Source organism: Pinus tabuliformis, chromosome 3_2 (assembly GCF_031772625.1).
Source record: "Pinus tabuliformis cultivar Carrire ecotype Pingquan chromosome 3_2, CPIR1, whole genome shotgun sequence".
In the NCBI taxonomy this organism is placed as follows: Eukaryota; Viridiplantae; Streptophyta; class Pinopsida; order Pinales; family Pinaceae; genus Pinus; species Pinus tabuliformis.
Genome location: NC_142302.1, coordinates 60,548,118 through 60,570,949, shown reverse-complemented (window position 1 = coordinate 60,570,949; position 22,832 = coordinate 60,548,118). Strand labels below are relative to the sequence as shown.

Below are 22,832 nucleotides of genomic sequence, written 5' to 3'. Positions count from 1 at the left end.
TGGCACACATACCAAGGCAACACTTCAGCAAATCCGTAGAGCTGAAAGAACAAGCAGAAAAAAGGCAGATTTTTGTTGAGCAAACAGAGAAAAAATGATTTTTGGGCACAAATTTCGAGGAGGCGATTTTCTGCATGGAAACCGAGGTCTGTCCGTACAGTCTGTACGGCCGTACATCCGTATGGTCCATACAGCTCGTACAGAAGTTTCCAGATTGTCTGTTAGGCTGAAAAACATATAAGTTTGCTCGCTGGAAAAATTTGTTTTGCTGAAATTTTTGCTGAAAATTTTCTCACTATAAAAGGCATTTTCCAAAAATAAAGAAGAGCTCTCAAACTGGCTTTCCCCAAGAGTTGTAGGGGGGTTTTCCAGGGTCACATTGACCAAAAATCTCTGTGTTAAAATGTGATTTAATGGCTGTTGATTACTGCTGATTTTTATTTCTGCAATTTCCAGCATTCTGTAAAAATTTCCAGAATTTGTGTTTTCAGCAAATTTATTTTTTCTAGCTTGTTGAATGTATGGTTATGGGAAAGGGCATTTAACTACATGAGAGAAATAAGGTGAAACTGAAAACCGGGGTGGGAAAACAAAAATTTCTATATGGTATCAGAGCTTTGAGTGTTGAAGGGCAGTTTGGGACAGCAAAAGGGAAAATTACAGTTGCTGATTTTTCACTCAGAAAATTCCACCAAGCTGATTTTTTCATAAACAACAGTTTTACCTTTACTACAACAGTGCTATTTTTCAGTTTTAGGATAGCAGGATGTCATTGGGATTGAGGGTGGAGGATAGGTTGGATGGGCATACAAATTACAACGTTTGGAAGGAGAGAATGCAGAGTATCTTTGAGGAGGCAGAAGTCTGGGATATCATGGTGCATACCACACAGAACCCTGTTGTTGTGCCTACTGATGCTACTCAGTTGACAGCTTATAACAAAAAGAACAACAAGGGTAAGAGGCTGATTCTAGACGGAATCAAAGACCATTGCATTCCTCATGTGAGAGGAAAGAGCAATGCCCATGAGATGTGGACAGCATTGTCCAATCTCTACCAGAGTACCAATGAGAACCGGAAAATGGTTCTGAAGGAGAAACTGAAAAACATTAAGATGGGTAATGATAGTGCAGCTGGATATCTCACAAAGATTACTAATGTGAGAGATGAGTTGGCAACGATTGGAGAGGCCATTCCACCCACTGAGTTGGTGCGGATTGCAGTGAATGGCCTCCCTTGTTCATGGTTGAACTTTGTTGATGGGGGTGAGACCCTTCCCACATGGGGGAGGTTTTGGGATGATTGCATTCAGACAGAGGTCAGGAAAGGTCAGCTTGGGGCAGCCAAGTCAGTTGAGCAGGATGAGGATGTAGCACTGGTGGCAGGAGGCAAGAAAGGCAAAGGGAAGAAGCAGGCTTCCATAAGCAGTGGTGGGGGCAAAGGCAAAGGCAAAGGTAAACAGGGGAACACACAGAAGGACTATTCCAAGGTGAAGTGTTGGAATTGTCAAAAGATGGGACACTATGCAGTTGTGTGTCCGGAGAAGAAGAAGAAGAAGGGGAAGAACCAGGACGTGGCAGCTTCAGCAGAGATTGAGGACTTTGCAGGTCGTTTTGACCGGGAGTTTGCGTTCACTACGTGTGAGTCCTCTAGTGCAAGATCACCTGCCACACAGGTTCAGAGGGAGCATGCTTTTCCCTCGATTAGCGTAGCATCTTCAGGTATCTGGTATGTGGACAGTGGGGCTTCACGTCATATGACAGGAGTCCGTGAGTACTTCTCAGAGCTTTCAGAGAGTGGCACTGATATAGAGGTAGTACTCGGTGATGACAGAGTTGTTAGAGCAGTCGGGGTGGGGACACTGACATTTCAGAGGGAGTCCAAACCTCCCTTGAAAGTGTCAGATGTTCTTTATGTGCCAGGGATGAGGAAGAACCTCATATCCATCTCAGCGTTGGAGGACAGAGGATATGAGGTACTGTTCAGGGGAGGACAGGTGTTGATGTATCCCAGGGGCACTCCAGCTGATTCAGCTAGAGTGATAGGTGTACGCCATGCAAAGGTGTACAAGTTTGCATTCCAGCCCCTTTTGGCATTGAGCAGTAGTACCAACAGCAGAGCTAGCAGTTCTGAGCTATGTGAGATTTGGCACCGCAGGATGGGACATATGTATCATGGAGCCTTGAGGACATTGCGGGAGATCACTACAGGTGTGCCAGATTTCAGTACTGATCACTTTGATACTTGCAGAGGTTGTGCGATGGGCAAGTTTGCCAAATCCCCTTTTTCCAGCAGTGACAGCAGAGCGACTGGGATACTTGATTTGATTCATTCTGATGTGAGCGGTCGGATGTCTCATGTTTCCTTGAGTGGATATGAGTACTATGTTTTATTCATTGATGATCACTCCAAGAGGACCTGGATTTATTTCTTGAAGACCAAGAGTGAGGTCTTCAAGCGGTTTCAGGAGTTCAGAGCTCTTGTGGAGACACAGACAGGTCGGAAGATCAAGTCCCTGAGGTCGGACAATGGAGGAGAGTACACCCTTGGAGAGTTTGTTGACTATTGTGCGGAGGTAGGCATTAGGAGGGAGTTCACTGTTCCTTACAACCCCCAGCAGAACGGGGTTGCGGAGAGGAAGAACAGATTTATCATAGGGGCTGCCAAAGCCATGTTGCATGATCAGGGGTTGCCATTGTTCTTGTGGGTAGAGGCCTGCAACACAGCTGTTTACTTGCAGAACAGGAGTCCGCATCGTGCCTTGGGGCGCATGACTCAGGAGGAGGCTTTTTCTGGGAAGAAGCCTGATATTGGTCATCTTCATATCTTTGGATGCATTACATACTCCTATATACCCAAGGAGAAGATGACCAAACTAGAGTCCACCGCAGAGAAGGGTATCTTTGTGGGCTACAGTGAGACCTCAAAGGCCTTTCGGATTTACATTCCTGCACAGAGGAGAGTTGTTGTCAGACGGGATGTGAAGTTCGAGGAGGACAGGGCCTTTAGGAGGTCACGGGAGTTAGAGTATCTGGATCAGCCAGACCCTCAGCAGCAGTTGAGTCAGTCGTAGGGATCCAGTGGGCAGGGATCAGGAGGATCCGGAGGTACATCTATGAGGATGTCTGGTCCGTCAGTGAGCAGTGGCTCGCCGAGCCAGAGGGGTGGTGCTTCGGGAAGCATGCAGAGCAATTCACAGAGCAGTTCACTAGGGAGTCCACTGATGGAAAATTCACATGGTACCTCAGCTTCTACAGGTTCAGGTGCAGGCAGGAGGACAATAGACAGACAGTCAGGAGTTCAGGCTACTGATGGTGATGAGGAGGAGGAGTTTCATTCTCCTATGGGAGAAGCATGCTTAGGGAAGAGAAAGCCCAAGTGGCTTCAGGACACCTTGAGAGATGCCATATCTATTGCTGAGCCGAAGAGGCCGGTCAGAGAGAGTAGACCACCTGAGAGGTTTTGTAGCTATATGGCGATGGTTACCAGCATCCTTGACTCTGAACCTTCTAGCTATGAGGAGGCAGCTAGCCAGCAGGTCTGGAGAGAGGCCATGTAGGAGGAGTATTCTTCTATCATGAAGAATGATGTTTGGGAGGTGGTGCCGAGGCCTGAGGGCAAATATGTGGTTACTTCCAGATGGCTTTACAAGGTAAAGCATGCTGCAGATGGCAGCATTGAGAAATTCAAAGCGAGGTTTGTGGCTAGAGGGTTCTCCCAGGTAGAGGGAGTTGATTATGAGGAGACCTTCACTCCCGTGGCTCGATATACTTCGATCCGCTCCATTATATCGATAGTAGCAGAGATGGGTTGGAAGATCCACCAGATGGATGTGAAGACGACATTTCTCAATGGCTTCATACAGGAGGAGGTGTACATTGAACAACCACATGGCTTTGAGGTGCATGGGAAGGAGTCCCATGTGTGCAGACTGAAGAAGGCCCTTTATGGCCTGAAGCAAGCTCCCAGAGCTTGGTACTCCAGGATAGATACATACTTGTAGGGGATGGGTTTCACAAAGAGTGAGGCAGATCCGAACCTTTACTTTATTGTGATAGGTGAGGAGCCTCTCATTCTGGTGCTGTATGTGGATGACTTGGTCATTACAGGTGCAGAGAGACTCATAGAGCACTGCAAGAGAGATCTTGTGACGGAGTTTGAAATGAAGGACATCGGCTTGATGCATTACTTTTTGGGTTTGGAGGTGTGGCAGGAGGAGGGGCATTTCTTCCTGGGGCAGGGGAAGTATATTGTGGACATCCTTAGCAGATTCCACATGGAGGATTGTAGACCCATGTCGACACCGATGATCACCAACTGGAAGAAGCTTCATGCTTCCGATTCCGAGTTGGTGGATCCCACATTGTACAGGCAACTGATTGGTTCCTTGATGTATTTGGTCAACACTAGACCAGATCTCTGTTTTGCAGTCAACACGATGAGTCAGTTTATGTGTGAGCCTAGGAAGGTTCACTGGGTGGCTGCAAAACACATTTTGCGGTACTTGCAGGGGACAATGGATTATGGTCTGGACTACAGGCAGGGGGATGGAGTGAGATTGGCAGGATACACTGATTCTGATTGGGCAGGTTGTGCTTCTGATAGGAAGAGCACTTCAGGGTGCTGTTTTGGGTTGGGTTCAGCAGTAGTGTCATGGTTCAGCCAGAAGCAGCAGTCAGTAGCACTGAGTTCAGCGGAAGCAGAGTATATGGCAGCCAGTCTAGCTAGTTGTGAGGCCATCTGGCTTCGCAAGATGTTGTTTGGCTTATTTGGTCAACCGTTGAGACCTTCAGTGATTTACTGTGATAATCAGAGTTGCATTAAACTCACGGAGAATCCAGTATCGGGATCAGATATCATTTCATCAGAGACTATGTTCAGAAGGGAGCTGTGAAGCTTGAGTATATTTCCACTGATGAGCAGGTTGCAGATATTCTTACCAAAGCCTTACCACGGGGCAAGCATGTCTACTTCAGAGACAAGATGGGTGTGGTGAGGAACACCTTCCTCGGTAAGAGGGAGTGTTGAAATTTGGTACCGAAGGACAGGTGGTTCCTTAAGGCTTCGATCTTTGGCCTAGGGAAAAATGTCCAAAAGAATTTAATTTTTCTCCTAAAGTAACTTTATAATTTTGATAAAGTTAAATCTAATTTAAAAGTGACTTTAAGTGATAAAGTTACTAAGTCTAATTTTAAAGTGATTTTTATAAAGTCAATGAAAAATTAGAAAGGAAAAGTGACTTTGGAAATAAATGACTAAGTGGGTCTTTATTAAAGTGGGGTGAATTAAAAAATAGAAAGTGAGATTTAAATGAGCATTTAATGTCAGCTATTGATCTAAATCTATTTCAGCCATTGGATTTAGGGATCACCCAAAAGTCACTTAGGGTTGGATTAAGGGAGGAAGAGGAGGAAAAGATCATTCATTCTTTCATGAGCAGATTGGGAGAAGGAGAGCAAGAGAGCAAGGGCGATTTCTGGACAGGAAGGAGAAGGAGGCAGCAGCTTGGCCCACATACCAAGACAACACTTAAGCAAATCCGTACAGCTGAAAGAACAAGCAGAAAAAAGGCAGATTTTTGCTGAGCAAACAGAGAAAAACTGATTTTTGAAAGAGAGAGCTCTAAGTCAGGACATTCTGCTTCCACATCCTAATTGTTATGAGTTCCACTTGTATATTCTTCACCCCTACAAGACACAAGGTGTAGGTTTGGATGAACATATGCTAGATCCTTAGCCTTCTGCGATCCCAACCTATTGTGCTTCATTGAGTGAATGAAACTATAAGTGCTCCAATTACGTTCTGTTGATGAAGAGCTTGCCACTTGTGATAGAATACAAGTGGCAAGACTTTGCAAATAAACACCATTTGCTCCATGACAAGTCCACTACTTAACCGGGTTCATGGCCCTCCTCTCATCCAAAGCTGATATGTTTTCAAGGTCCTCTAATCCTGCAAGAAAACGAGCAAATTCCTCCATTACATCAGTTTGTAAAGAAGCTGGAAACAACCTTTGAAAGACATTCTTCACTCCATTGGCCACCTCCTTTCTTTACTAAGATATAGAAACCATCAATTGCCTTTTTCGTTAGTTACCGGGAGCCTTCTGTGTCGCTTGACAAAATCTATCTATACGACAGATTCACAATTTGGTAGTTGACCCTTTGCATCGGTCTTATCCATTGTTTGACAAAATCCGAGTTTGGAAGTTTGGAAATTTGAAACATCGTGAAAATGCATCTTTTGGAAAAACCCAGATCCAGATGCCAGCATAGTAGGCAATGTGGTGGCTAACGTCTCACATGATGTGGCACAATTATACAAAACAAGTTGTTGTGGCAATCAAGGTGGCATGTGCCATGGTGCCTAACATGGGGATTGGAAGTTCGGAAGTCCACAAATTTGGAGAAAATCCCTTTTTAGGTTTTTTTTGTTTAATTTTTCCAGATATCAGTTTTTTGTTTATCTGAAAATCCAGATATAGACCTCCAGATATTCGAAAATCTAGATATGGACCCATGTTGATGAAGATCATGACGTGGTATGAGATGAACATTTATGTGGTGGACTCAAACAAGTAATATGATAATTGAGTAGTTAGATCCACCCTTAATTTTAACCATGTCAAATAGTATGTGGACACTAGTCTCTCTAAGACAGCTTTTCCGATCTAAAATAGGATGTAGTGTGCTAAATACCCTCCAATAGAGATGGCGCACCACTAAAATAAGTCTTACCGATGTTAAAATGCTAAGTTGGACCACATACGATGCACACTCCTTGAAGAGCTCATCATGAAGAGCTCACGAAACGCACTGTCCAAGAATCAGAAGTGAGAAAACAATCAAATATAATTCTCCTTGAAGAATGATCCACAATCAACTCCATGGGATAAATTAAAGATCAATAAAATAATGAAGTGGTTATAGCCTCCAAAAATATAAGCTCAAGATGAGAGGGATGATTTAACCTCCGTATGTGTTCGATCCAAGAAAGAAATAAAATAGTCAAAGCGTTGCACTACTCGAAGATAAACCCGCCAAAAATAGTAAGAAGAAAGCTTCCACATGTGCACTGTTTAAGGAAATGTTCCAAATATAGAAGTAAGACCAAGTAAGTAAATGCAAAGAAATATGTGTGGCACTCCAAATGCAAGACACCCTTCAAGGAAACTCTTACATAACTTTCAAATAAAATAGTATAAATGCCATGTCAAAGAGGCAAGGGTTGTGTCGATTATAGCTGAAATAATGCTAAGTGAGTTGAAATAACCATGCAATAATGATGAAAAAATGTCCAAGAGACTGTGCAATGAAGCCACCTCAACCCTCCCTCAAGTAGATTTATCCTCCATGTGAAGTGTGCCTTAGGAGTTGTGTCGATGTAGTTATATTCCATTCATACATGTGCCAAAACCATGTGATGTTTCTCAAAACTATCAATTGATTTCCCAAACCATATGCACAAGAGGATGGCACCCTAGAGAAGTGTTCAAAGGTAGTTACACTACTCATCAATGAACAAATGAAATATTTCCCCGTAATGATGCTCAACCAACCCATGTATGTGTGCCGTAGGAAAGGGTGCCACCCTCTCCACAATAATAAAATAATGTATACATGTCTTGGAATCTACTACAAAGAGGTGTGCTCTCCCCATAAAAAGCATAAATCTCCTTCGAATAGACTCGTCCAAGTTTGAAAAATGCCAAATAATGTAGGGAATTTCATCAACAAACCTCCAAGTGTGAAAATTAGGGTCAACAAGGCACTTGAATGGTTAAATCATCCTTAACATGGTTGCATAAAGGTTAATAATCAAAGTCCACCTCTAATAATCCCTGAATGATTAAATCATTATGAATGTGTGCCAATGAAGGGGTGCGCTTGATCCAAGTGTTGTACCTTGTAAATAAAAGATGCCCTCCCTAGCAAAACTCAACTGTGATAACAACAAAATAAAGCTCCATCTAGACTTGAGCCTAGGGTGCACCACCATCAATGGACCTATATATCATATATATCATCCAACCTCAGGAAAAGGCTAGATCATTAATGAAACATATAATAGCCCCACTCCCCCCTTCTAACTCATTTGCAAGAAAAAATATACCAATAAGAATACTACACCATCAAACACATTCCGCCTAGGTGATGTCTAGTATCTCAATGTTATAACACCTAAGAAATTTACACCAATGCAACGTACATCAGCCACCTACATAAACATCATAACAGAAGGGGGCATAGGATTGCTAACCACATTCGATAATGAACTATGCCCCCAATCACACATCCAACACAAGAGGACCTTGTAGAACACCCCCTCACAGTGACATACCGATTTTATAACATGATTTATGCTAGACATTTTGTGGTCTAATAAATTTATATTTTTAATCTGTGTATTTTTTGGTGTTTTCATGTTTACCACCTCTATTTTGTCACACACCATGCCTTGTCACCCATTACCATCCCAAACTTGCAATGATTCTACCCATTCTTCCCCATGTCACTAGTACCTTATTCTCGGATTCAGTTGTTGTATGAATCCTCATACCAAAAACAAATGCTGATGGTCTGAAGGATCTAGTTTTTTGTCTGTGTTTGATCAGTTTAAGATCCAAATGATAAAATTTGACATTTTATTTACTTGCATAAAACTTAAAACTTGAAAATGTTGTGCCTAGGCACTTGTTTAGATACCTAAGAGATTTCATTATTTGCTTGAATTTTGGTAATTACTTTTGGTCGTTTACTATATTTTAGTTTTATATTGTCTCTTAAGGCTTTGAACACTTGAGTTTAAAAGTTTTAAAATTTAGTTGTATCTTGTCTATTGAAAGACTCTCGATTTGAATTTGTATTTTTATTTCTTTTTGCATTTAGGAATTGCCTTTGGCACTCTCACGTTGCTATGAGTTGGTGTTCTCTTTAGTCACATGCACCTATTTTGGTTGTTTGTGGGCATTAATAAAATTATCTCATCTTATCTATGTGATGGATTGGTTTGAGTATGGTAATAATATGAATCAAAGGAAATGCAGGAAATATTAAAACTGTGCATCTTTTTATGATATTATGTTTAACATTATGAAAAATTTGCAATATATGTATAAAGTTATAATATATGTAATGAACAAAGTTTGTTTACACTCTGATATCAATGGAACGAACAAAGTTTGTTTATGCTAAGATACCATTGCAACGAACAAATTTCGTACTTCACAATAATCTTCAAAATACTTGGAATACAAAGACATCCATTGAGGATATATATATATATATATATATTGAATAGTATATAAGAGAATTGATATGAGATTGATTACAAATGAGGGCCCGCTTATATACCTAGGCAAGTGCCCCTTCATGAATGGTCGTGTCCTTAGAGACATGCCTCTTCTGTATTAATCACTAATTAATCATTATTATGATTGATATTATTATTTATATATATATATATATACATATATAACATTGCCTTCTTCTTCAAAGAGCTTTGTCCTCAATGCTTATTGCTAATAAGACGTGTCATCTGTTTTTTTGTCTTGTAATCTATTCATATTTTTCGGATTTATTCGTGTTGTCAACTTCATTGACACAAGATGATAGGATCCTTTTAGTGATAAACAAAATTGTCGAACTGGGAAGGGATCTAACTATCCTTAATCGATCCTCTGTGGAACTTTGCAATTACTTGATGGCATGGATAATTTGTTATCATAAGACTAGATTGTGCTGACATCAATATTCTTTGGAACATAACTCTGTTGATTCGGTTTTGAGTGATACAGATATGCAAACTAATTGAGATGTCTCCTCTTGTGGTTTAAATGTTGATAAGGAGTTCATGTGATTTGATTTTCCCTTATTATGCGTGTGACAATTTCCTAGTTTACTTCAGGTATTGATGTTGTTGAATTGGTTAGATAATCTTCACTTGAATTTTCATCGCCTAAACTGCAACATCTGAATATGTTTATATTTCAACTCGCTTGTCATCTTTTTGAGTTGTGATATTGACTGGATATCTTCTTCTTGGATTGTTATGTCTGAAGATTTTGATACTTATTTTGTGATAAGCTTTTCTAATTTGTTATTCAATAATTACTTAACACTTTTAAGTTTCTTAATTTGAGTGAGTGGACTTTGATTATGATTTTTGAGACGTAAGAGTTCTTTAGTTTCTAATTCATCAACCTTATTTTCAGTTTTTTGATGTTGAAACTTTTCATCTTTTAAATCTTTGATTTGTTCTAATAACTTTTGATTAAGGTTTTTCAAGTGCAAATTTTCCTCTTCTTAAGTTTCTTCTTGGAACTCTCCTTTTCTTGGTTCAACTTTTGCTTCTTAGCCTTGTACTTCTTGATCTGTGCAGGTAACTTTTCATTGTTGTCCTTAAGTCGAGAAATTTCTTCATTTTTTTTTCAGCAATAATTTTGTCAACTTCCTTTTTCATATTTTGCACCGATTTCTGACTTTCTTGAAGGATTAATTTTGAGCTATCTATTATGTCTTCTGGTGTTACTGAATATGGTTTCACTATAATGTCCTATAGTGTTATATTTTTCCTCTTGTAGGAAAATTTCAGGAATTTCTTCTTGGTATTTAATATAAAACAACCCTAGTGATTCTACCTAGGGTGAACCCAAAATTATCTCACCTCGATCGCCCCATAGGATTGAACAAAGAATTGTGATAAAAATGTGTAGTCTTCGATGTTTAATTGTAAATCGATCATGTCATATTGTTTTGTGTTCCATAGATCTAATTTTTCGATTATATTTGACTTGGGAATCACCAATTGGTTAGCGAGTTTAGGGTTTATATAATTTTTATCTTCAGCTGATGAGATAGAAATAGTAATATCTTTTCTTGGAAGAGTCCCTTTAATTTTAAATAGCAATGAAGCATAGTTATGTGAAGTGTCTAAAAACTTTCCTTTCTTCATTTCCAACTTAAACTCCATTCCTTTCTCGTCAATGATTGATATCATTTTGCTTTTGTTGAGATGAGCTTAGGGTTTTAAAAGTAACCCTTTCAAACTTATAATTATCTTTTAAAAGTAACCTTAAGTACCTTCTTTACTTTTAAAAATGCTTACATATTTTGGATTACTCTTTCTATTTTTACACTCAATATATATATAAGGAAGTTCTTTTACTATCAATGAGAATATTCTTCAAATTCACTTTGTTTTTTTCACTCTATCAGTACTTCTAATATTTTATTAAAACCTTTATACTTCATTAAAATATAATTTCTATTTTCCTCTATTTTGCATGTCGAGAAATCTAGGGGCAGTAATTGATGGTGATTTCTCTTACTTAATATCTGTTTGTGATGAGTTTTTACTTCTTTAGATTAACTTCTACTTTTCACTTGATTATTATTAGTGTTTTCTTCATCAAACAACTACCAAACCATAAATAAAATGAGACAAAGGACACAAGATATAAGCGATTAACCAGGGCCAAAATCTCTCCAAACTTGAGAGGAAAACTCACGAGAATTCTTCTTCTTATAAATTCTCCAATTGACGAATTCCAATACCTAGACCCTTGACCAACAACCCCTCAAGACCAAGTCAATCCTTGCTTCAAGTCAAAGTCAATTTCTTCTTGATCTTGCTACAATCTCCTCTTCATCCTTGACCCTCGACCCTGCAATCCTGAAAATTTCTGTCCTCCTTCCTGCAATTCTCGACCCCTTGCAGTTGATTGTACTTTTTGCACGTGTGACAAGATTAGGGCAACTTTAGCCCTTATTCTCCTTTTCTTGGCTTGAGCTAACCTCCTTGTGACTTCGACCTTCAATATAGACTATTTCCTTGTCTCGTTTTGGCCTCCTTGAGATTACTTCAGATTTGCAGTAGAGAGATAAACCCTAGACTCCTCGCACGTGTGAAAATAAAATAGCCCAAAAGAGATCCAAACATCTCGGTCTACTCTCTCCTCTTCTTTGCTTATCCAAGAGGCTTCCTATTCGCACTCCTTTCTTTGATTGTAAGCTTGAATATTGATAGCTTGAGTGAGGTCGAGTCCTCCTATATATAGACTTCTCTCCCATGCTTTTAGGTCAACTTCATCTCTAGGCCGACATGATTGTTGCAAATTGCCAAGGTCTTCAAGGGCCGTTTTGACTCTTTCTTTGACTCAATTAATTTTCTTACAATATGTAACATGCCCAAAATGGGTCATTTATACATTACAATGACTTTCTTGACTTGTACTCAATGACAAACCCTAGGAGCTCACAATGGGAGCTAGACCTAAAATAAATTTCCTTGAGCTTGAAACCCATGCTTCAAGAACAATAATAATAAATTTATTTTCCTTATTTACATCAAATACATAAATTCATGATTACATATGTCATTATGAAGACCGAACCTAGTTACATATTTTAATACTCCCTCTTAACTAGGGAGGTATTCCTAAACCATACACAATACTTGGACATTCTCAATCTGAAGAATTCTCATAAGAAGTGTCGGATTGGTAACCCATCTGTATAGTATCATATCATTCAACATTGTCACATAGCAAGACCTTGACTAATAACTCTATCTCTCCACAAGATCAGAGCACAATGTTGGGGAGACAAATGATTTATGGACACCTTCATCATTGTCTCTCAAGGAACATACCCCACCCGGGTGTTCACAGGGTATGTCCTTCCTGGACTATTCTTATCTTGGATTCTTAGTCCTCAAGGAATATCGATCCTCTACGACTACTCTTATTTTGGATTCCCTACCACATCTTGAAAGAGTATCGGATGTCAGATGCTTACCCAATACTCCATTCTTTCTTCCAAAGTGAAGACAAGAATGATGTGTCTATCTTCCGTCTCAACTAGGGAGGGTATACCCATTCCTATGAAGGATGTACCCATTCCCATAAAAGGAATTTACCCAAGCTCCCTCTTAAGCAGGGACTTGTCCAAGCTCCCTCTTAGCTAGGGACTTGCTTCCAAGTTTCTTCTTAATCATAAACTTTCTTCTAGGCTCCCTCTTACCTAGGGACTTGCTTCCAAGTTTTCTTATTAATTATAAACTTGCTTCCAGGCTCCCTCTTACCTAGGGACCTATTTCCAACAACAACTATCTCTTCTTAGGTGGAGATCATGGGACCTTCCATTGCTTGTATAGCTCCTCCATTCGATGTCATGAATTTCATCTTCATCTTTTCGGACTTCTTAGTAGACCGTCGACCATCCATCACTTTCCTTCACGAGTGATGTCAATGATGTCGTCCTTCCTTTCATCGGAAAGTGATCTTGATAGTCCATATCTGGTTTTCCTTCATACAACTACCTTTTTCATATCATGTATCCTTCAGGATATTCCATCCTTCCACATGAGTACTAGTTGTAGACGACGTCCACAACTCTCTTTTGGCAGCCCTGTGTTAGCCCATCCAAACATGTTCAAAAATAAAAATGAACATCGAATCAAAATTGCCTTTTGTGATGGCCCTTCATCATGACATCTGCTTGTAGAAACATCAACATCCTACATACACATTGACACATCTCCAAAATATTCAATGTCAAGTGTCTTCTTTCTTTACCAAGGTCGTCATATCGTTCTCATGGAGATATCATGGCCAATTCTTCTAGTTATCAGATGCTGATTTTTCTTTTCTAAGTGACCATAATTGCATCTTCTCTTCTTTCTTTCTTCACATATTGCTCTTAAAGAATTTCTATCCATAGTTCCTTTATCCTTGTCAACCACCTCATATTCCATGCGAGGACATATTATGTTGATTTCATCTAGACAATATGTGACCCATGCCTTCGTGCATTCTTCCAATGAAAGAGATCCCTTTCTTTTCATCATACTCATGAGGTAGAGTATCTACCCTTGTTATCTGCAACTATATGATGTCATGACCAATCTTATTAAACATATGCATACATACCTCTTTCCTTCTTCTGGTTATCATGACATGCTGCATTCCTCTATTATCATACCACCATTCTTTCAAACAATGCATCCCATCCAAGGTGGAATTCTTTAGTGAGACACTTGCTTCTCCCAAGAGATGAATCTTCTAATGAAGATTCCAACAGAGGATCTTGATTATCCTCATCTGCAAATGCTCCTTTTCAATGATGTATGATGAGTTTGATACTAGATGACTTCCTTCTACTAATAAGTACTACTTATGCTTTCACTGAGTTTTGTAAGAGCTCTACTTCCTTCTAATGATGACTGTCATAGAATTTTATTTCAGTTCTCTTTCAAGCTTTTTATGTTGATGTCATGAGCTCTTGCTTCAATGGTTTGTAACAATGATGCCATTTCCTAAACGATGCATCCCGTCATGATGCTTTTCTTCTTAACTATCATGGTGTAGCCCTTTTTCACCCTTCTCTCCATTTTGCCAAGATCCGAACATCCTTTTTTATACAAATTCCTTCTTTCATCATGTTTCTAAGAGCAAGGGTTTAGCCCATCCATCTTTACTTCTTGTACCTGCAATATTTATTGACAAGCACCCCAAGCAAAGTATACGGTACCAAGACATGATGCCAAGATTTCTAGGGCTTTCATGCAATTAAGAGGTCATCCTAGGGGCTCTAAAATTCAAACCCTAGATCATATTCTATTCCCTCTTCATGTCATGTTAGGGTTTATCCCTTCGTTGGATTTCTATCAAACCCTGGAATCATATTTTCAACCCTAAAACATAAAATATATACCATACATACCTTATGGTTCCTTACCTTTGATTTGATGACTTGCAATTCTGGATGCCATCTTCGTTGATTTGATTTAGGGTGTGAGATATTCTTCTTTGAAGTATATGATTTCCACAGAGACTTTGTTCATTGATCTTGGATCTATGTCTCTATAGCTTCACAGGTCTTCACACAAGTGATATCCATAAGCATACCAATGTTTTCTCTCTAGTGATGATACAATTTCGACATTTGCTTGATGATCAGATTGCTTGAGGTCTGCTTCCTGAGATCTTTCAAACTTTATTATAGTGATCAAATGAGATTGGTGATTGCCACATGTACTCGGTCACCACAAGATTTGAACTTGTAAGTAGAGTAGAGTAGTGATGTCACAAGGACACATCTTGAAGATGAGATCTATGCTATCACAAAGATAGAGAGATCTGTGCTTCAAACTTTTAGCAAGCTTGAATTTTGACAGAGAGCAACTTTATGTATGTCTAGAGGGTGATATGATCTCAAAATCCAAATTTTGCTGATATCAGGTCTACGTATGCTCAAAAGAGGATTAGATTTTGGGATACTTTTTGACACAATGAATTTTGAATTGTTGCTTCCTTTTGGAGTTTCCTTTAATCAACTTTTTGCAATGAGATATTAGCTCTTGAATGGAGGCTTTTTTAAAATAATTATATTTACCTCAGAATCTCAGATCTGTGGTTGTTACTGTTGGTTTGACTTCATGGAATGGTGCAAACAATCCAAACTTCCACTCCTTGCAATGAAAAAGATCTTGATCAATGTTGCACGAAGCGGAAGCATTTTTTGGAAGCAGGGACGCGTAAGCGTCATTTTCCAAAAATCTAGGAAGCGAAGCGTCCGCGGAAGCGTCTGCTATATATATATATTTTTATATTTTTTTCATTTATACCCAAAACAAACATCCCAAATAGGAAATTAATTGTAGAAGACATGAAAACATGCATATTTTTGCATAAATCAAGATAGATATAACATCCATTGTACATTAATGATTAATTATTCGAGCATCAACCATTTAGATGCATCAACCATCTAGAATCTAGATTCTTCTCCTCTTGTCTAGCCTTTGCCTTTACCTCGATTGTCTAGGGATATTAGTCAACATTGCCCAATTTTGATTAAACTACCTAATTCAAGACTTAAAATATGGTAGAAAAAGCTTAACATGCTTGATCGATGATTTTGACTTGATTGAAAGGTAATTTTTTGCTAAGGGCGTGCCGCGTGACAAAGGAGTTCAACAATTAACACCACCAACACTAGGGTACATATAGGGTTTGGTGCTCTTGATTAAATGCTAATCGCATACCTTCATACTTGATATAATCTTATGAAATGCCACAATCCCATTGATCCTGAATTCCTGAAAACTGTTAAGTCTGCTGAATTTTGAATAGGATATGAAATTCTATTTTCTCCATATGAAGTCCAATGAGGTTGGAACCACTCTCAAACATCCCGAGTCATTTCATGGTAATGTTAAAAATTTCAGTAAAAGGATGAAAATGAAAAATAAAGGAGAATGTCACTTTTACTTTAAGAATTTAACATTACCATGAGGGAGCATCTGCTTTATTTATATTTTTTTTTGCCTTCATTCGTCACCCTAACCCAACGTGGACCCACCCCAACAAGCAAACTCACCTAAAATTAAAAAAAGATTGAAAAAAAAAAGATTTTCTAAACGCTTTTCCGGAAGCTTTTCGGGAAGCGTACGGAAAAGCGCCACACTTCCGACGCCCGAAGCGCGCTTCGGCTCTTCCATACCACGCTTTCGATTTTCCAGGAAGCGGCTAAAAATTGGGAAGCAGCGCTTCCGGCCAAGCTTCCTAGGCGCTTCCGTACGGGACGTGCTTCGAGGCTTGGAACCGTGGGGGGGGGGGCGCTTCGTGCAACATTGATCTTGATTGTAGACTTCTTTTCTTCAAGATTTCAGCCTGCAACTTAACTTATTATGATTCCAAATTTTGGCTTTAGAGCTTTACTGTAGTTTGGTGCTACTTCTGTGGAGGATGCCCTAGATTCTCCATGATTGAAGATGAGACATTGAGATCTATGCTATCACAAAGATAGAGAGATCTGTGCTTCAAACTTTTAGCAAGCTTGAATTTTGACAGAGAGCAACTTTATGTATGTCTAGAGGGTGATATGATCTCAAAATCCAAATTTTGCTGATGTCAGGTCTATGTATGCTCAAAAGAGGATTAGATTTTGGGATACTTTTTGACACAATGAATTTTGAATTGTTGCTTCCTTTCGAAGTTTCCTTTAATCAACTTTTTGAAATGAGATCTCAGCTCTTGAATGGAGGCTTTTTTAAAATAATTATATTTACTCCAGAATCTCGGATCTGTGGTTGTTATTATAGGTTTGAATTCATGGAATGGTGCAAACAATCTAGACTTTCACTCCTTGCAGTGAAAAAGATCTTGATTGTAGACTTCTTTTCTTCAAGATTTCGGCCTGCAACTTAACTTATTATGATTCCAAATTTTGGCTTTAGATCTGTACTGTAGTTTGGTGCTACTTCTGTGGAAGATGCCCTAGATTCTCCATGAATGAGAGGAGTCATAGCTCAAAAAATCAATCCCGATCCTTCTTTTCTTCTTGATGATTGATTGATGATCTTCTTGTGCATCGTTTTTTGAGTGTCCTTTTTTAAGCTGCCCTTTCCTTGACTTGTTACCATAGATCTGATACCATGTTGAAAAATCTAGGGGCAACAATTGAAGGTGATTTCTCTTAATAACTGTTTGGGTGAGTTTTTACTTCTTTAGATTAGCTTCTTCTTTTCACTTGATTATTATTAGTGTTTTCTTCATCAAACAACTACCAAACCATAAAGAACAATGAGACAAAGGACACAAAATATAAGCGATCAGCCTGTGCCAAAACCTCTCCGAACTTGAGAGGAAAACCCACGAGAATTCTTCTTCTTATAGAATTTTCAATTGACGATTTCCAATACCTAGACCCTTGACCAACAACCCCTCCAAGACCAAGTCTTGCTTGAAGTCAAATTCAACTTCTTGATTTTTCTGCAATCTCCTCTTCGTCCTTGACCTGCGATCCTGCAACCCTGAAACTTTCGGTCCTCCTTCCTGCAATTCTTGACCCCTGCAGTTGACTGTACTTTTTGCACGTGTGACAAGATTAGGGCAACTTTAGCCCTTATTCTCCTTCTCTTGGCTTGAGCTAGCCTCCTTGTGACTTCGGCCTTCAAGATAGACTCTTTCCTTGTCTTGTTTTGGCCTCCTTGAGATGAATGTACTTCAGATTTGCAGCAGAGAGATAAACCCTAGACTCCTCGCACGTGTGAACAAAAAATAGCCCAAAACAGATACAAACTTCTCGGTCTTCTCTCTCCTCTTCTATGCTTATCCAAGAGGCTTCCTATTCACACTTCTTATCTTGATTGTAAGCTTGATGATTGATAGCTTGAGTGAGGCCGAGTCTTCCTATATATAGGCTTCTCTCCCATGCTTTTAGGCCGACTCTACTTCATCTCTAGGCCAATATGTCGTTTTGATAGGCCGATTTGATTGTTGCATATTGACAAGGTCTTGGAGGGTCCTTATGACTCTTTCTTTTACTCAAATAATTTTCTAACAATATGTAACATGTCCAAAATGAGTCCTTCATACATGACAATGACTTTCTTGACTTGTAGACTCAATGACAAGTCCTAGGAGCTCACAATGGGAGCTAGACCTAAAATAAATTTCCTTGAGCATGAAACCCATGCCTCAAGAACAACAATAAAAAAGTTATTTTCCTTATTTACATCAAATACATAAAATCATGATTACACATGTCATTATGAAGACCGAACTGAGTTACATATTTCAACATTGAAAATACGATGACACCATTAATCAATAGTCACAACCTGCAGTGCACGACTATGTACGGAAACCCAGTACAATAATTAATTTATTGGACAGTTTAATAAAATCATACGGATGTGGCTCTGAACGATGTTACGATATAGGTGGCAGTTGTGATGGTTGGAAAATAGGAATGAGAATTAATCTCTTCACAACTTGGTGGCCAGACAAGACAGAATTCATTGGATTCACACGGACCATTTCAATGAATTTGTTGTGGCTTCGACGATGGCTGTACGGTTTGAATGTGCAGTACTTGTGATGTTTCGTGTGGCAGCTGAAGTGTATGATGGTGGCATGGAATTACAACTGCAAACTGGCAGCCTTGTGGATCGCGCGACGGTGTAAACAACGCAGTTGTGTGGACGACTTGTCAATTTAATTTTTCCAAGGCCTATCAATTTAAATGGCTCACAGGAGTTTTAGTTGTTGAATGGTGGGCGAATGTGGCTTTTCGTACGGACTATACGTGACGGTGGACTATTTTTTGTTTTTTCTTATATATATATATATATAAATATATGTTTCTTTCTCTTTTTATTTTTTTTAAATTATATATATATAACCCCCTTTTTTATTCCTATATATATAATACTTTTTTAAAAAAATTATATATATATATATATATATATTTTTTTTTTTAATGGCCAAAGGCCTAACGACAGAATAGAGAACCTCCAAAACTTGTGTGGCTAAAAGCCTCAATCAAACGATAAGGAACTTGACGAAGAGTTGATGGCCAAACGCCAGATTAGGGGGCGGAATCGGAACCTCCAATATCTTAGTTATCTTTTCCACACTGGTTTAAAGCAAATGATATTATATACAAAAGTCATTGTAACGTTTTAAGCATTTATTTGCTGTTTGTCAGCTTATTACCAAAAACATTCATTGTATCTACCAGGTCAAGCGTTTGATGTGGGAGGTCTGACTCGATGATGTAATTTTGTTGTGAGTTTAACTTGTATTTTGAGATGCTTAGGTCATATCAAAGTTGAAACTAATATCGGAGCTGTAACAGACCAAGGTATGTTTAAAAGCAACAGTCTAACCATGTTATCAGTACCACTGAACTGGAAATGGTTAATTCCAATTATTCAGAATAATATGCAATCATTATAGTTATATTCATCACAGCAATCTAAATTTCAGGGCTGTTTGAGTAAAGCTTAAGATGCTGTGTTTGTCAAGATTTGAATTGGGTGCTAAGAATTTCATGGTAGTTTCTTTGCTTCTTAAACAAGGAATTTCTGGTCTTATAGTTTTTTTCTTATATTGCTTAAAAGGATCCTTTTCTCTGTTGCAGGCCGTAAGAATAGAGCATTGTGAACGTGTAAATGTGATAGTTGCAACGATGCATATTTGCATAGCAAATTGTCGTGAATGCATTTTCTACTTAGGTGTGAATAAGCAGCCAATAATTTCCGGCAACAATCACAACCTACAGGTGACAAACAATTCTAATTCATTAAAAAGATGCATGCACATGCAAATGGTTTTTTTTTTGGAAATGGGATAATGTGCGTTGCTTTTCTCTCCCAATAATTTGATTAGAAACTAATTCTCTTCTGGAAAGCTTAGGTCATGTAGACATGATAACTATGATGTTTGTGCATATATTTCTAATTATTAGACATCTGTCTTTTTTTGAAAGCTTCTCAGAATGACACTGTGTGCACTTACGAGGATTTATGTATCGAAGAGTTGTATTCATGGGTAGAAATTGAGTTGCATGTTACTGGCCAAATTATTTACTTGGTCATTGGGTTAGTCTTTAGTAAGAGTTTGGACAAAATGTGAACTTCTATGCATGTCAGCTAAACCCATTACCTGCAGTTATGGAAATGCAAATTTCTGAAGTTCTAGTAATCTAAAGTGCTGTTTCTTTTCTCTGTATTCTCTGTAGAAAAAATCCCTATTTAATTTTAGGGCATTTCATTCTTCAATGCAATACTTATTTATTGCTTTGAGAGAGTTTGAGTAGGATTTTATAGGGGTATATACAGAACTTGATTCATTCAAATATATTTGGAGAGAATAATAAGCACCCAATATATTAATGCTGCAACCATTACATCTACAAGAGCCCAGGTTAGGTTACCCAACATCCAAATAACACTAAAATTAATCATCCCTCGTTACATTTATATAGAATCCTAAGTTGGTAATGTTGACTTAATCACCTTGCCAGGAACTGTATCACTTGAAAGCTACATCGGTGACATATCCAACTTATAAAGTGCCACAAGTATAAATGGTTTATAATATTATTGGACTGCTAATTCTCCAACAGTATTAATTATTCAGATTCCTAATGTTGTTTGAGTGCTAATATTCCAACACTGCCTCTTAACATGAAGATAATAAGTTTATGAGAGATTTTTCGGCGTAAATCACATGATATTTCATTTGTTGACGCGTTTCGAACCAACCAGTGTGGTTCATCGTCAGGACAAGTTGAAGAAACAGATCAAGCTATGCATGTTAAATAGTCAGAGCAGACCTCTAACGGCTATAATTCTTGACCAGGCAACGGCTATATTGACTAACAGCTAAATTTGACTGGGGAAACAGTTAGATGGACTGGACCAGGGGCATAAAAATAAGATAATTTACTTTATTAAATTGGAAGTTAGTTATATTATTATTAAATTAAAAGTCAAAGAGACATATGAATTTATATATATATATATATATATAAATGTTACCAGACTCGGAATCGGCAATAAATCGGCGAGGCAAAAGAGCGAAGAGTTTTAATCGGATCGGGAAAAAATCGGGAAAAAATCGTTGAATTCATTAAATAAAAATATACACATATATTGAATTAAAAAAACCATTTTTCGTTAATATTGGGTAAAGGTATGTCCAAACAATGCATAATATCAATAGATGTCCAAAATATCATGAATAAATAAGTATCTCATATGTGTTATGAGTCCACACATGATCCGATTCCGAGTCTGGTAACATTGGATTGAAAAAGGAAAAACTTAGGCAAGTAACATCATAGTTATTAAAATATATATATATTTTAATAACTATGATGTTACCTGCCTAAGTTTTTCCTTTTTCAAAATTCAATCAAGTTTTTGATCAATGGTGACCTGACACCATGGTTGAAATTTGATGTTGTACGTTGGATTAAAAATAATTCAGCAGCTGTTGAAAATGTTCAATAGACATTAATTTGTTCATGTTTTGACACCAAATTTTTCTACTTGCATATCAAAAAATGTCTCTAACAAAATTTGTGTTTTTTCAAATGACAATTGCAAAAATATTCAGCTATGATTTAAGTTGGGCTGAAATTGCATCAATTGCATCGATAACTAAAGTATTTACAATATTGTTATTGAAGCAAATGGCATAGTTTCCTCAAGTGTTGTGCAAAGTTGTGGCCCTTTTTTTTTTGTTACCTTTGATTCTTTTCTCGGAGTTCAAAAGTCCCAGATAGTATGCCCCTACTTACTTTCCTCGAGACTGTAATTTGCACAACTGGGTGTCTTTTCCCCAAGTTTTGACAGAGTATAGACGTTGGTGCCCCCTTACTTATACGCACCTCTGTGCGTGCAGCGACACAAATGGTTTAGGCATTAGTTTTATTAAGCAAAATAAGTTGAATCCCGGAAAGTTCAACTTTATTATCCGCATCATTATGCTCGTTATCTATATCGTTTTACTTTTATTAAATTATGATTCTTAGCGCTACTTTATTGGCATTTAAACCGTAAACTGATAAACCGTAAACCGATAAACCGTAAAAGTGATAAACCGTAAACCGATAAACCGTAAAAGTGATAAACCGTAAACCGATAAACCGTAAACGCGATTTGACTCCGGAAGATTCGGATCTGATCGTTTCCATACCGAGCCGAGCGGGAATCGCGATTAATCGGCTAAATCGCCGATTCCTGTTTCACTGATATATATATATATATATACATAAAGTAATTTTAAATGATTATTAAGTTATTAGTTAGTTATAAAAGGTATTAAATAAATATTTAAAATATAAATGTCAAGTGTTAGAAGGAATAAGATTATAATATTTCAAATATTCAGATTAAAATAATTGTTTATCTAATTGTTAAATTAACCTAGAGGTTTGAACTATTTAATAAATTATCCAGATTTAATTAATTGTTTATATGAATAACATTTTATAGATTTTACCCCCCATTAAAAGTTCAAAATTTACAACTTG

At 38.1% G+C, this 22,832-nt stretch overlaps 1 protein-coding gene across 1 annotated transcript in view; it reads left to right on the top strand.

Moving 5' to 3' along the window:
* Positions 1 to 22,832, top strand: part of LOC149179837 (uncharacterized) — a 233,959-nt gene that overhangs the window by 98,076 nt on the left and 113,051 nt on the right. The window contains exon 5 of the mRNA XM_089415813.1: positions 19,932 to 20,072. Within this exon, the coding sequence (XP_089271939.1) occupies positions 19,932 to 20,072 (141 nt within the window). The remainder of the gene's footprint in view (positions 1 to 19,931; positions 20,073 to 22,832) is intronic.